This window comes from Carya illinoinensis, chromosome 1, assembly GCF_018687715.1.
Source record: "Carya illinoinensis cultivar Pawnee chromosome 1, C.illinoinensisPawnee_v1, whole genome shotgun sequence".
In the NCBI taxonomy this organism is placed as follows: domain Eukaryota; kingdom Viridiplantae; phylum Streptophyta; class Magnoliopsida; order Fagales; family Juglandaceae; genus Carya; species Carya illinoinensis.
The window spans coordinates 18772499-18787879 of NC_056752.1; the positions used below are offsets into that span (position 1 = coordinate 18772499).

Sequence of the window (15381 nt, forward strand, 5' to 3'; positions counted from 1 at the left end):
TGGCCAAGTGTGAAATGCTTTGGATGAATTTTCTGATCATGCAGAATTTTCATGCGCTCCTTTGCCATTTGCGCGTTGTCATAAGCATTCCGACGAGCTTCATCCAATTCATTGATCTGCAATTTTCTCAGCCCTGAAGCTTTATCAAGTGACATGTTAACATGTTTTATGGCCCAAAGAGCTCGATGCTGAATATCAACAGGTAAATGACAAGCTTTACTATAAACTAATCGATAGGGAGACATCCCTAGATTTGTTTTAAAAGCTGTCTTATAAGCCCACAGAGCATCAAGAAGCTTAATCGACCAATCTTTCCTATTAGGATTTACTGTTTTCTCCAGAATGATTTTTATTTCTCTGTTTGCCAATTCAGCTTGCCCATTTGTTTGAGGGTGATAAGGGGTAGAAACTCTGTGTGTGATACCATATTTCTTCACAAGTGTAGAAAATGGTTTATTGCAAAAATGAGAACCCCCGTCACTAATGATAACCTTGGGCATGCCAAATCGAGCAAACAAAGATTGTAAAAATTTTAGTACAACATGATGGTCATTGGTTTTGCAAGCGATGGCCTCAACCCACTTTGAAACATAGTCCACAGCCAATAAAATATATATGTTTCCAAATGAAACCGAAAAAGGTCCCATGAAATCTATTCCCCAACAATCAAAGATTTCTAAAGTAAGAATGGGGGAAAGGGGCATCATGTTTCTTTTGCTAATGGCTCCCAACTTTTGACAAGACTCACATGCTTTACAAAAATTGTAAGCATCCTTAAACATGGAGGGCCAATAAAAACCGCTTTGCAAAATTTTTGCCACTGTTTTATTTGCTGAAAAATGACCACTACATGCACCCGTATGACAAAATCTCAATACTGAAGAAAACTCATCATTAGGAATGCATCTTCGAATCAATTGATCCGAACAATACTTGAAAAGATAAGGGTCATCAAAGTAGAAATGTTTTACCTCAGATAGAAACCGACGCTTATCTTGGGTTGACCATTCAGAAGGCATTCGCTCAGTCACCAGGTAATTGACTATATCAGCATACCAGGGAGCTCCATCAACCACAAACAGCTGCTCATCCGGGAAACTATCATCAAGAGGAAGGCTGACATTTGAAAAAGGAGATGATGAAAATCTAGAGAGGTGGTCAGCTACCACATTTTCAACTCTTTTTTTATCCTTAATGTTGATGTTGAACTCTTGAAGTAATAGAATCCATCGAATCAAGCGTGGCTTTGCATCTTTCTTAGCCAACAAATACTTAAGAGCAGAGTGGTCAGTGAAAATAGTAATAGGAGAACCAAGAATATAAGCCCGAAATTTATCAAGTGCAAAAACCACTGTAAGCAATTCTTTTTCAGTAGTGATATAATTTTTCTGGGCATCATTCAAGGTTTTACTGGCATAATAAATCACAAATGGTTTGTTATCCACTCGCTGCCCCAAAACAGCTCCTAAGGCATAGTCACTAGCATCTGTCATAATCTCAAAGGGAAGGTCCCACTGCGGGGGTTGCACAATAGGGGCAGTGGTAAGCGACTTTTTCAAGGTATCAAAAGCTTTTTGGCACTCATCACTCCAAACAAATTCAATATCATTTTGTAAAAGAGTGCACAAAGGTTTTGCAATGGAACTAAACCCTTGAATAAACCGCCTATAAAAGCCAGCATGACCAAGAAAAGAACGAATATCCCTAACTGTCCTAGGGATAGGAAGTTTAGATATTAATTCAATCTTTGCCTTGTCAACTTTTATACCCTCAGAAGAAACAATATGCCCTAATACAATGCCCTGAGTAACCATAAATTGGCATTTCTCCCAATTAAGTAAAAGATTTTTTTCCTCACATCTCTGGAGAATACGTGCCAAATTATGCAAACAACTCTCAAAGGATTTTCCAAAAATAGAGAAATCATCCATAAATATTTCACAAATATCATCAATCATGTCAGAAAAAATACTCATCATGCATCTCTGAAAAGTAGCTGGAGCATTACACAAACCAAAAGGCATTCTAGTAAAAGCAAAAGTGCCAAAAGGACAGGTGAAAGTGGTTTTCTCCTGATCCTCAGGTGCTACAGCAATTTGATAATAACCAGAATAGCCATCCAATAAACAATAATATGCATTACCAGCTACTCTTTCCAAAATTTGATCTAAGAATAGTAAAGGAAAATGATCCTTCCTACTGGCTGAATTAAGTTTTCTATAATCAATGCACATTCTCCAGCCAGTAACCATTCTAGTTGGAATCAACTCATTTTTATCATTTTTTATGACAGTCAAACCAGATTTCTTTGGTACCACTTGAGTTGGACTTACCCACTTACTGTCTGAGATGGGATAAATGATACCCACTGCGAGTAGCTTAAGCACTTCCTCTTTCACGACTTTCTTCATGGTAGGATTGAGCCTACGTTGAGTATCACGAACTGGTTTAGCATCGTCTTCAAGATGGATTCTATGGGTACATACAGCGGCATCAATACCTTTGATGTCTGCTATTGTCCAACCAATTGCGCCTCGATGCTTTCTTAATACTTCAATCAACTGGGCTTCATCCTTCTGATTTAGCTTTGAGGAAATCACCACCGGAAAAGTGCCTTCTTCAGGTCCAAGAAACGCATACTTTAAATCTTGAGGAAGCGGTTTCAGTTCCAACTGAGGAACTTCTTCCTCTGAAGATCTAAGTATGTCTGGTGGTGGTAGAGCTTCGAACTGGGGTTTCCATCTTGCTCCCGCAAATTGTACTTCAAGTGGTAAAGATGAATCTGCAAAACAATCAAAAAAATCAAAGTCATCTTCATCGATATGATCAATTTTCTCATCAAGTAAAAATTCAGGTGTCTGAAAAATATAATCATCATCAGAGAAAGGAGAAGTTGAGCAAATAAAATCTGTTGGTGTCAAACTCTCCACAGCATTCAAATCACTTGTGTCATCAAAATGTGCCGGCATCTTGCAAGCGTTGAAAACGTTCAACTCAAGTGCCATGTTCCCAAAGGTAAGCTTCAACACTCCGCTTCTGCAATTGATCAAAGCATTTGATGTAGCTAGAAATGGTCTTCCTAGGATGACAGGAGCTTGGTAAATAGTGGAGACCGGCTGTTGCATGTCAAGAACCACAAAATCTACTGGGTAGTAGAATTTGTCCACCTGGACCAACACGTCCTCTACAATACCCTTCGGTACCTTAACTGATCTGTCAGCTAACTGTAGCATGATGAAGGTCTTTTTCAGCTCACCCAATCCCAACTGTTCATATACTGAGAACGGTAGCAAGTTCACACTACTCCCCAGATCAAGTAAAACTCTCCCAATTCGTGATTCACCAATCATAATGGAGATGTTGGGAGAGCCGGGATCTCCAAACTTCTGAGGAGTCTCGCTCAATATCAATGCACTAACTTGCTCCATTAGGAAAGCTTTCTTCTTCACATTCAGCTTCCTCTTCACCGTGCACAAGTCCTTCAAAAATTTTGCATATGAAGGCACTTGTTGTATGGCATCCAAGAGTGGAATATTGATTTTCACTTGCTTGAAAATCTCTTGGATCTCCGTGTGATACTTGTTCTTTTTGCCACTTGCCAATCTCTGAGGATAGGGTACCACAGGTTGGTATCCCTTACTAGTTTCAGCATCTGCACTCACAGGTTTCTTCTTTTCTGGTCTCGCTACCTCTGGTTCTTTTTCAGCTTCATCCGTGTCTGCTGCATCTTTAGGTGTAGGAGCAATTACCTCTATTTCTATGGTCATCTCAGGTCGGGAAACTTCCTTCCCACTTCTCAAAGTAAGAACAGCTTTTGCTGTCTCAATAACGTCTCCTGAGACATTATGCACTTGATGTTATTGTTGTCTGTATACTTGAGGATTAGGCTGAGGTTGTGCAGGAAATTTCCCTTTCTCTAGGGTGCTCAAGGTTGTGCTCATCTTATTAACAGTGCCACGCAACTCATTTATGGCCTGAGTATTTTGATTATTTGTGGTGGCCTGAATCTGCATGAATTGCTTAAGTGTATTGGCCATCTGTGCCATATTGTCATCTAGAGTCTTCTTGGCAGATGATAAAGGCAGAGGACTTTGTGCAGCTACATGAGGTTGAAATCCAGGAGGAGCTACATAAGGATAGCTCTGAGGATTTTGATATGGCGGATACTGGTGCTGAGGAACACCTTGATTAAATGGCTGCTGCTGAGGTGGTGAGGACCGACCAGGCTGATCATTTCTCCATGAGAAATTTGGGTGATTTCTCCACCCCGGATTATATGTGTTGGAGAAAGGCTGATTCTGTGCTCGATTGACCCAGTTAGCTGATTGTATTGGCTCAGACCCACCTTCTTGAAATACTGGCATAATCGGGCAGTCTTGGGTCTTATGGTTTGAATCAGCACATATAGAACATGCCTCTGCTACTTTCGCAGCCTTTACTTTTTCCATTTCCATGACCTCCATTCTTCTGGTCAATGCAGTTATTCGGGCTTGAACATCCGTGTCTCCTTTGAGCTCATATCTGCCCCCTCCAGAAATAGCCCTCAGTGGCTGTGCTGTTAATGGAACTCGATCAGTACGAGTATTCCATTGTTGTGCGCTCTCAGCAAGGTAGTCGAAAAATGATAATGCTTCATCAGGTTCCTTGCTGAAGAACTCCCCATTGCACATTGTCTGAACAAATTGCTTGCATTGCGGAGTGAGACCAGTGTAAAAATAGCTCACCAGCCTCCAGGATTCAAAACCATGATGTGGACAAATGTTCACCAAATCTTTAAATTTTTCCCAACTGGCCTGAAAGGTCTCATCAGGTCTCTGATTGAACTGGCTGATCTGCTCCTGCAAAAATTGAGTTCTCTGAAAAGGAAAAAATTTCTGTAAGAATTCACGCTGCATGTCAGACCAACTAGAAATGGAATTAGGTCTCAAAGAGTTAAACCATATCTTTGCTTTATCCTTTAAAGAAAAAGGAAATAAATGAAGTCTAATGAATTCATCAGTAACAGCCCTAGTGTTAAAAGTATCACAAGCCAGCCCAAAATCCGTCAAGTGCTGGTAAGGACTCTCAGAATCCATCCCGTGGAACTGAGGTATCACTAACATCATGCCATGCTTGATAGAGAAATTAGGTGCATTTTAAGGTAAAATTATGCATGAAGTTGTAGTGGTACGAGCGGGTTGCAAATAGTCCTTAAGAGTGCGTGGCCGCAGGTTGGGAATCCATTCATGTGGGTGCAGCACTGGGTGCACTACCAGTACTACTTACCCAGCATTGCAATCTGCCCATACTTTGATATCATTTCCTTTCATGTGGCCATTACGTATTTTCATACATCATACATTCAATCTGTTCATTTCTTTAAAGTCCTTTCCTTTTCATTCGTATCGTTTAAAGCATAATTTTCTTTACTTTCATAAAAGTTGCTTTAAGAGAAATTTCCTTAAGAGGAAAATGATTTTCTTTCTTTTCCATTAAAATTGTTTTAGAAAGAGTTATTTTATTTTAGAAAATATAGTTTTCTTTCTTTATCAAACCTTACATTCCTTAACAGTTCTAACATCCTTTAAAGCTTCATTTCGTTTCCTTTCATAAATATACATACAATACTTACTACTTATAGCATCCACTCACATGCATACACGTACATACTTTGGGTGCATAAAAAGGGGCTGCCAAGGAAGGCCGCTACGTACTTATACTTGAAAACTTACGTTTTATTTTCTTTTTACAGGAAAGCTTTCATCTTCTTCTTCATTTTTATAGAGAAAACTCTAGAAGAGTATGAACGTAACACTTACCTGGACTTCATGCCATACTCAATTCATGCAGTCCATTCATGTGCTTGTCAGATGGCAACCTACATGCATACACATAACTTTATGTCATCATCTATCTAATGCATAAGTAACTAATCTAGAAAATAGAACTATGCCTCACTTGAAACATTCTCTATCCATCCCTGGACTCTTACGTACTATTTACTATGCTAAAACCTTCGGGATCTTATTCCTTAAAGTGAACCTCTATTATTCACCTTAGGGTTAAGACACTAAGACCTCCATCTCGTTCTTCTATTTACACAATCCAACACATGATTCTGACATACAGAGTCATGCGTCCCAACCTTAAACTATATACTCATCACTACTTTCACTTAGCCTAGCCCATACTACATCTTCATTCACATCCACTTAGGCTACATGAATTCAAGCCAACTCTAGGCTAAAATACCATGTAACTATGATCAAGACAGATTACTCATTACATATGATAAATCTGTCTGGTACACTTGTCTTGCCAGAGACACAAGTATCTCATCCACATTTATCACCTAAGAGCAACTTATAATTCCAATAAACGCCTGCTTGTATAAACAAGCTTTAAACTCCAATACCAACTTATTAAGACCCGGTCGGTAGGACTCTTCCTACTTCCCGGCTCTTTATAAGTTCATCCCAACACTTGATAAGAGAGGATTGCATCCACAAATGCACCTCTGTCACGTCACGTAGTTCAAGATAAATCTCGAGTCACGTCACGATACACATCATGCTTTTGCTGCACGCTTTGATATTTCTCCATCACTTCCTTATACTCTTAGTCACAAGTCAATCTCAAGGCAATACCTGTTACCTTGGACTACAGGACACATCACTACTGCTTCGGGACACTGTTACACAGTTCCCGCCACTTGACAAGAGGACTGCATCCACAAATGCGCCTCAATCACATTATGCAGCTCGGGGCACATTCCCAATTAACAGAACTATGCCCATCATGCTTCCGCTGCACTCTCTGATACTTTTCCACCGCTTCACATATACCTTCAGCCATACTTCAGCCTCAAGGCAATACCCGTTACCTTGGACTACAGCCACATCACCACTGCTTCGGGACACTGTTACACAGTTTCCCAACGCTGCACCATACACTCCACACTTCTCTGCTACGCCATCCAACCCTTCGTGACACGCCATCCAGTGTATCACGACCTCGTACAGAGTACACTCACGTGAACTCTCTTCCATCCACACTACAATACACATTGCTACGATACATGCCTCACGGTGCATCGCTACGCGACACGGAGTACGCGTCACGCGTACTCCTTTTGTTACAACACTCATCATCACGATGCACATCACACGGTGCATCTCCATACAACATGGAGTACACTCCACGTGCACTCCCTTCCTACGCCACACATTACTACCACGCACGTCCTACAACGCGTCGCGTCGCTGCACTACACAGAATACGCTCCACGCGTACTCTCTTCACACATCATGCCATATCACAACTACGGCATCCATCTCATGTCCACACTTCATAGTACAATCCACAATACTACAATTCAAGCCCAACACTTCACAACTACATTTCACTTCACAACTACGCAGCGAACTCCACAATTACTAATTACGCAGTCTACAATCCAACCAATCAACTACTTTAAACATAAATAATTAGAGATAGAGGGTTATACCATCGACGGGCTAACCCGTGAGTCGTTCGCTGCTCGTCACGATCATGCGTCGGAGGAGCGTACGTGGCGGTAACACCGCGTACGGTGGCTGTCAACCACGTAAAGTGGCGGTTCAGGCTTGAAGATAGCTAGGCGTGGCCTTGGAAAGGCTCATGATAGCCTCGTGGTGGTCAAAGGTGGCGGAGCACGGCGGCATCATGCCGTGAACAGTAAATCCGAAATGCTAGGTGTTTGCTTGAGGCGGTGGAAGACCATAGAACTTCATGGGAAGCTAGGGAAAGGTAGAGGAACATGTGGTGGAGCTGTGGTGGCGAGGTGGTGGCCATACGGTGGCTCATGGCGGCGGATCGGCCGTTTGAAGCCGTTTTCGGCCTTGGAGAGTGAGGGAGAGTGAGAGCTCTACATGGCTCCGTTGGCCATGAAATTTCTTGGGGAAGTGACTCACTCAAAAATGAATAGCACTAATGCTATCCCAAGTGCAGGAGGATGTCGTGTAATAATTAGGAATAAATTCCTAGATCGTCTCCTCAGGGAAAGTTGCTTAAATTTAAACTCGTTGAAAAAAATGTGAAAAACTTCACAAAGAGAAAATAAAATGATGGTATGTGCAATGGATGGAAAAGGTACTAGTCATGGACTAGATTCATGTCTTTTGATTTTGCTTTTCGGATTGGAATATAAAGGACTAATAAATTAAACTCAGAAATTAACAAAACCAAATTAAGAATTAAACTAAATTAGAAAGTAATTGACAAAACATGAATTGAAAATTGAAAATGCCCAAAACCAAGATTCTAGAATTCATCTTTGTAATTAAATCACAAATTCTCAAAATAACACATAACAATTGTAATCACTATTAAATGGAAACTTAAAGAAGTAAGAAAAATAAATAACACGAAATAAGTAAACAGAAACTCAAAAGTATTCTATAAACTTTAAAATAAAATAGGGAACGAAAAGTCTAAACGAAAACTTCCTTTCACTATTCAATTTAAATTCAAAACAAAAAGGAAACAACTTCTTACGTATCACTCTTCAAAATTAATCTCTAAACCTTTAATAAAAACTCTATAACAATTCCTCTGCTCTCCACGTATGATATTCAGAAAAATCAAAAAAACAAAAACAAAAGCTTAAAACCAAACCTTTCTTGCAATAAATTAAGGTAACACAATTAATTAGAACTTCTAAAACAATTCTTTATGAAACAAAATAGCACACTTGATTAAAAACTTCTAAAACAATTTCTTTTATTGTATGAAACAAACTAGTAATGAAACAAACTAGTAATGAAACAAACTAATAATGAAACAAACTAGTAATGAAACAAACTAGCACACTTAATGGAAATTAAGGTATTACACTTAATGAAATACAATTCTAGAACAAATCTTAATACACTAAAAAAAATTCTAAAACAACAAAGCTTTGAAACTAAAAGGAGAAACAAAATTTCTTAAAACAAAAAGGAGCTAATTCTTTCAAGTACATAGCAGAAAATTGTGTGTGTTGAGTTGTGTTTTTCTAAGATTGAGTTGTCCTAATTATTTTCTTGTATGCTTCGGAGTGCACCCCTTTTATAGCTGAACATCTTGGCTAGTTCATCTCTCATTCAATTGGTTTCACACTTCAATCTTGCTTTCACACTCAATTTGCATTCACACCTCAATTTCGGCCACTTGTATTCCTCTTTAATTTTTTTGTGTCTTGCATTGCATTCCTCTTCAATTGCCGTGTCTTCCATTGCATTCCTCTTTTCTTATTTTATTCAATTGGTTTATTAATTCAAACCAAACAACCAAGTCCAACATGCCTAACTTCTTGCCTAACTTCTTGACTAACTTGATGCAAATTCATACACGGTTTCTTCATTGCCTCTCCAGCCGACTTCTTCAATTTGTTTCTTCAATCTGTTATTTCAATTTCAGCACACAACAATTCATTCACCTACTGCTTCTAGTCGGTCCAAACAAATTCAATTCATTCCCCCTTCAATCACAATTCACAGCTGACTTCTCTTGTTGAATATGGCACCCTACTTCAAGCATTTCGGTGGAGACCAATTGGTGGACAGCAGCCTTCTTCTTCCTTCATTTCGGCTACCTCTTCCTTTCTTTTCTTCATCTAGCAATATATATATATATATATAAATAGCTGCCCCAAGTTGCAAACTCATTCCTCCAATTCACGGCTCTTCATGGTAATAATCACCACCAACTCCACAAGTTAAGTAATGCATGGCACCTCCCTTTTTAGACTTTAACTTTGCATGGACAGCAGCAGCCTTTGATTGCACCAACTTCTTCACATGTTGCTCACCTTAATTTAGCTGCACCAACCGATGTAAGTTAAGCCAAACAAGCAGCCTTTCAATTAATGTATAATTTAGGTGGGTTGGAAATGAGTTGGTGGATTTGTGGGGTGATTGTAGCCGTGTATGAGGTTAGATTGAGTTGGGATTGTTTGAATGGTGGGAAAGCACAAGACAAAGTATGAACAAGGCATGAACATAATTAACCATGGTATGCATGAAAACTAGAGATGGAGATTAAAAAGAAAACACTCAACAACAAAATAACATAAATGAAAGATTAGCTTGAGCAACTTCCATTCAAAGATGGCAAGAAGTGCTTCTATCTTTTGAGGTTCATGAATTGAACCCAAAAGATGGAAAGATAGCTCAAGAAACTTTATGAACATGAAGAACAAGAAAAACAATGGTACAAATGCAAATGATAATGGAAAGCAAGAAAAATATGGACTAGAATGCATAGTAATCAATAGTTGGAAGAATTCAAGCATAAATTCATGCTTTTAATCAATTAAAATCACAACTTTGATTTATTCATTTTAACCATTTTTCCATTTAAAACCAATAATAATGTCATGATGAATTTAAAATACATTGGTTTTAAATAGCTAAAATGTGCAATATTTCAGCTCAATCAGGAAGTTCGTGGTGATGAGAGGAACAAGGTGGTGGTGGTGAAACACCATGGGTGGCCGTGCACGGTGGTGCAACCGAACGTGTGTGTGTGGAGACCCATCGGAGAAAGAGTGAGAGTTAGGGAGAAAGAAGGACATGGGGAGGAAGCCCTTGACATGGTGGTTCCAATGGTGGTGCTTGGTGGCCGTTTCAACCGTGTATGGTGGTCCAAAGAGGAGGAAAAAGCATTAAGACCCATTTCTTTGGAAGAGAAAAGAGAGAGATCGAGTTGCCGATTTAACTCACCACCGGTGAGGTTGTGGTCGCCGGTGATGGAGGGTCATGCCAGTGTGGGAGGTGGGGCATGGTGGCCGGAGGTGGCGCCGGCTGGGAGCTTCAAACCGTGAAGATGAAATGCATGCACAGTGATGAAGAGGAACGGCTGGACGTGCATGAGGGAGAGAGAAAAGAGAGAAAGCAAAAAAAAAAAAAAAAGAAAAAGTGAGGAAGAAAAGATAGAGGCTTGGGTATTTAATCTCAGTCCTACGTTTCGGGATCCTCAAAAGGATCTAACGATGAGTTTAAACACTTATTAGTTTATAAAATAATATTTCTTCATCATTATCTAAAATGATAAAGCATCGTTAATTACTCAAAGAGAATAAAACACTTAAACAAAACACTGAGAGGAATTAAGATAGAATATTATTTTATAAACTAAAGTTTATAAAATAATATTTCTTCATCATTATCTAAATTGATAATGTATCATTAATCACTCAAAGAGGATAAAACCATTTAATTTAAATAAGAGTGTTCAACGTAAAGTTAAACATCTTAATATTTTAAAACAACTAAAATATTTAATATATGATATTATCCACAATTATAATATTTTCAAAGCTCATTAAAATATTATAATTGTGCTACATTAAAACAAGCTTATCTAATAATACTGAAAAATCTATAGATATTTTCATAATATTTAAAATATTCGTAAGCATTAAAATATCTATCTTATTTTGAAATCCGCATAATAACTTTCAGAACACGCCATCGAGATACAACATGTGGGATAAGGCTCAGCACGTAGATCGAAACTCGACATGTGGAACGAGGCTCGGCATGTTGACCGAAATCTGACACGTAGATCGAGGCTCGTCAGATAGACTGACTCTCGACACGTAAAATGAAGCTCAACACATACACTGAAGTTTGACACGTGGATCGAGGCTCATAAAGAAGAAGGAGCGGATATTACAATCTCCCCTCCTTATATAAATTTCGTCCTCTAAATTTGCTTAAGGCCCTAAGGTTTGGCTTAACGTACTACAAATTTGCTTAAGGTCCTAAAATTTTGACTAAAGCCCTAAAAATTTTGCTTATCCTTATTAGGGACCCATTTAAATAGGCCCTTACGTCGTCCTAGCATTATCGTGCATAACGCGCACCTGGTCATTGTTGAGAAGAAAATTCTCTCACGCGTCTCATTAGTCGTCCGTCAACACACTCGAAGCTAACACTAAATGCTTAGCCGCATCTATCTAGTAGTGCTCGCGGTGTCCATGTTGAATTCTTTGCAAGAAAACTTGAAGTCATCGTTATTTCTTCCATCTCAATCCTTGTTGGGCTCACGTTCATTCATACATTTTCTAACTATCGCAGTTCAGTTAGCAATTCTAATCTATTCATTTATGACATACAACTACATCTATATGTTCTTGACTCTTCATCTCCCATTCCTTTCTTTTCTAACCATGTTCATTCTCTATGACTTCTTTCATGACATGCACTTAACATGACCTTTCCTAGTAGGTGCCATTCTGACATGCATACATTAACTGGGTTGTACTTATAAAATACTATAATACTTTAAAGAAAAAAAACTTTCTCAGACTTACTGCAGGACAAGATATGCCTTGGGAAGACGTCAGCCTAGGTTTTCCATCATTCTTAATTCAGTTCTCTTTTCATTAACTTTCTCTCATGTCAAGTTTACTTTCTTAAAAAAAAAAAATTCTTTCGTGTAAAAGTTTTCTTTTATGAAAAAGATTTTCTTTCCATAAAAAGATATATATATGCAAATGGTTTTCTTCCACCTAAAAGTTTCTTTCATGTAAAAAAAAAAAAATTATTTCATGCAGAAAGTTTCATTTCATAAAAAAAATTCTCTTTCATGTAAAGGAAAATAAGTTTTCTTTCATTTATTTTAAGATAAACTTTCATATGAAGTCTTTCATAACTTGGGTATTGCTCTGATACCAACCTGTAACGTCCGTCCTTGTGGTGGGTCCTTTTTTCATATCGATTTTGATAAAAACCGATGGGAATTACGATTCCTTTTCAATATCTTTTCCATACATACCAGGATACAAAAGACTCCATGTCATAAATAAAATGTCATTTTTATTTAATTAAAGCTTCCAGCGGAAAACATTACATTTCATAATTAAAGCTTTTAATATGAAACATCTTGCCTAGGCCTTCGTGCTCTTCTCCTTGGGCTGTGCCTGTCCTGACATGTCATGCTCATCTGGTGCTTGGGAGGGCACACATAAAAACTAAAATGAGTCGATGACTCGTAAGCATTACTTCATACAGTCAAAATATAATAACATAGTTTTTCAGTCATGCAGTTATCATTTCATACATACATATCTTACGTAGCATGCATACGTCTTTCTCTTCGTTTGAAAACGTTTCGAGGTGGGGTTTTTATTTAAAACATGATTTCTTCTTTAAAACAGTTCCCCACGCATCGCTGCCTTCATCTCTTAAAGAATCTTTTCATGCATTTATATTTCTACGTTCATTCATGCATACATACGTTCATTAAATCATCTTTTCTTACTTACGTTCTTGCATTCAGTCCGTTCATACATACATACATGCATCCATTCTTAACATGCATTCGTTCATTCTTACCACTTTCATAGGCCGTTGCACACTGTTACGCCCCGTGCGCTGGAGTTAGCGGTCTTTTGGACCTGATTCCGCCCGTGGCTGCAGGTTGGGAATCCATTCATGTGGGTGCAACACTGGGTGCACTACCAGTACTACTTACCCGGCATTGCAATCTGCCCATACTTTGATATCATTTCCTTTCATGTGGCCATTACGTATTTTCATACATCATACATTCAATCTGTTCATTTCTTTACAGTCCTTTCCTTTTCATTCGTATCGTTTAAAGCATAATTTTCTTTACTTTCATAAAAGTTGCTTTAAGAGAAGTTTCCTTAAGAGGAAAATGATTTTCTTTCTTTTCCATTAAAATTGTTTTAGAAAGAGTTATTTTATTTTAGAAAATATAGTTTTCTTTCTTTATCAAACCTTACAATCCTTAACAGTTCTAACGTCCTTTAAAGCTTCATTTCGTTTCCTTTCATAAATATACATACAATACGTACTACTTATAGCATCCACTCACATGCATACACGTACATACTTTGGGTGCATAAAAAGGGGCTGCCAAGGAAGGCCGCTACGTACTTATACTTGAAAACTTACATTTTATTTTCTTTTTACAGAAAAGCTTTCATCTTCTTCTTCATTTTTATAGAGAAAACTCTAGAAGAGTATGAACGTAACACTTACCTGGACTTCATGCCATACTCAATTCATGCAGTCCATTCATGTGCGTGTCAGATGGCAACCTACATGCATACACATAACTTTATGTCATCATCTATCTAATGCATAAGTAACTATTCTAGAAAATAGAACTATGCCTCACTTGAAACATTCTCTATCCATCCCTGGACTCTTACGTACTATTTACTATACTAAAACCTTCGGGATCTTATTCCTTAAAGTGAACCTCTGTGATTCACCTTAGGGTTAAGACACTAAGACCTCCATCTCGTTCTTCTATTTACACAATCCAACACATGATTCTGACATACAGAGTCATGCGTCCCAACCTTAAACTATATACTCATCACTACTTTCACTTAGCCTAGCCCATACTACATCTTCATTCACATCCACTTAGGCTACATGAATTCAAGCCAACTCTAGGCTAAAATACCATATAACTATGATCAAGACAGATTACTCATTACATATGATAAATCTGTCTGGTACACTTGTCTTGCTAGAGACACAAGTATCTCATCCCCTTTTATCACCTAAGAGCAACTTATAATTCCAATAAACGCCTGTTTGTATAAACAAGCTTTAAACTCCAATACCAACTTGTTAAGACCCGGTTGGTAGGACTCTTCCTACTTCCCGGCTCTTTATAAGTTCATCCCAACACTTGATAAGAGAGGATTGCATCCACAAATGCACCTCTGTCACGTCACGTAGTTCAAGATAAATCTCGAGTCACGTCACGATACACATCATGCTTCCGCTGCACGCTCTGATACTTCTCCATCACTTCCTTATACTCTTAGTCACAAGTCAGTCTCAAGGCAATACCTGTTACCTTGGACTACAGGACACATCACTACTGCTTCGGGACACTGTTACACAGTTCCCGCCACTTGACAAGAGGACTGCATCCACAAATGCGCCTCTATCACATTATGCAGCTCAGGGCACATTCCCAATTAACAGAACTATGCCCATCATGCTTCCGCTGCACTCTCTGATACTTTTCCACCGCTGCACTCTCTAATACTTTTCCACCGCTTCACATATACCTTCAGCCATACTTCAGCCTCAAGGCAATACCCGTTACCTTGGACTACAGCCACATCACCACTGCTTCGGGACACTGTTACACAGTTTCCCAACGCTGCACCATACACTCCACACTTCTCTGCTACGTCATCCAACCCTTCGTGACACGCCATCCAGTATATCACGACCTCGTACAGGGTACACTCACGTGAACTCTCTTCCATCCACGTGCCTCACGGTACATGCCTCACGGTGCATCGCTACGCGACATGGAGTATGCGTCACGCGTACTCCTTTCGTTACAACACTCATCATCACGATGCACATCACATGGTGC

General features: G+C 38.8%; 1 protein-coding gene across 1 annotated transcript in view; it reads right to left on the reverse strand.

Moving 5' to 3' along the window:
- Nucleotides 1-395: 395 nt before the first annotated feature.
- Nucleotides 396-15381, reverse strand: part of LOC122316294 — a gene marked incomplete at its 3' end in the record, with an annotated part of 63164 nt that continues 48178 nt past the window's right edge. Inside the window, exons 3-4 of the mRNA XM_043132844.1 lie at nt 2945-2959; nt 396-1042 (exon numbers count right to left, since the gene is read on the reverse strand). Of these exons, the coding sequence (XP_042988778.1) occupies nt 396-1042; nt 2945-2959 (662 nt within the window). The remainder of the gene's footprint in view (nt 1043-2944; nt 2960-15381) is intronic.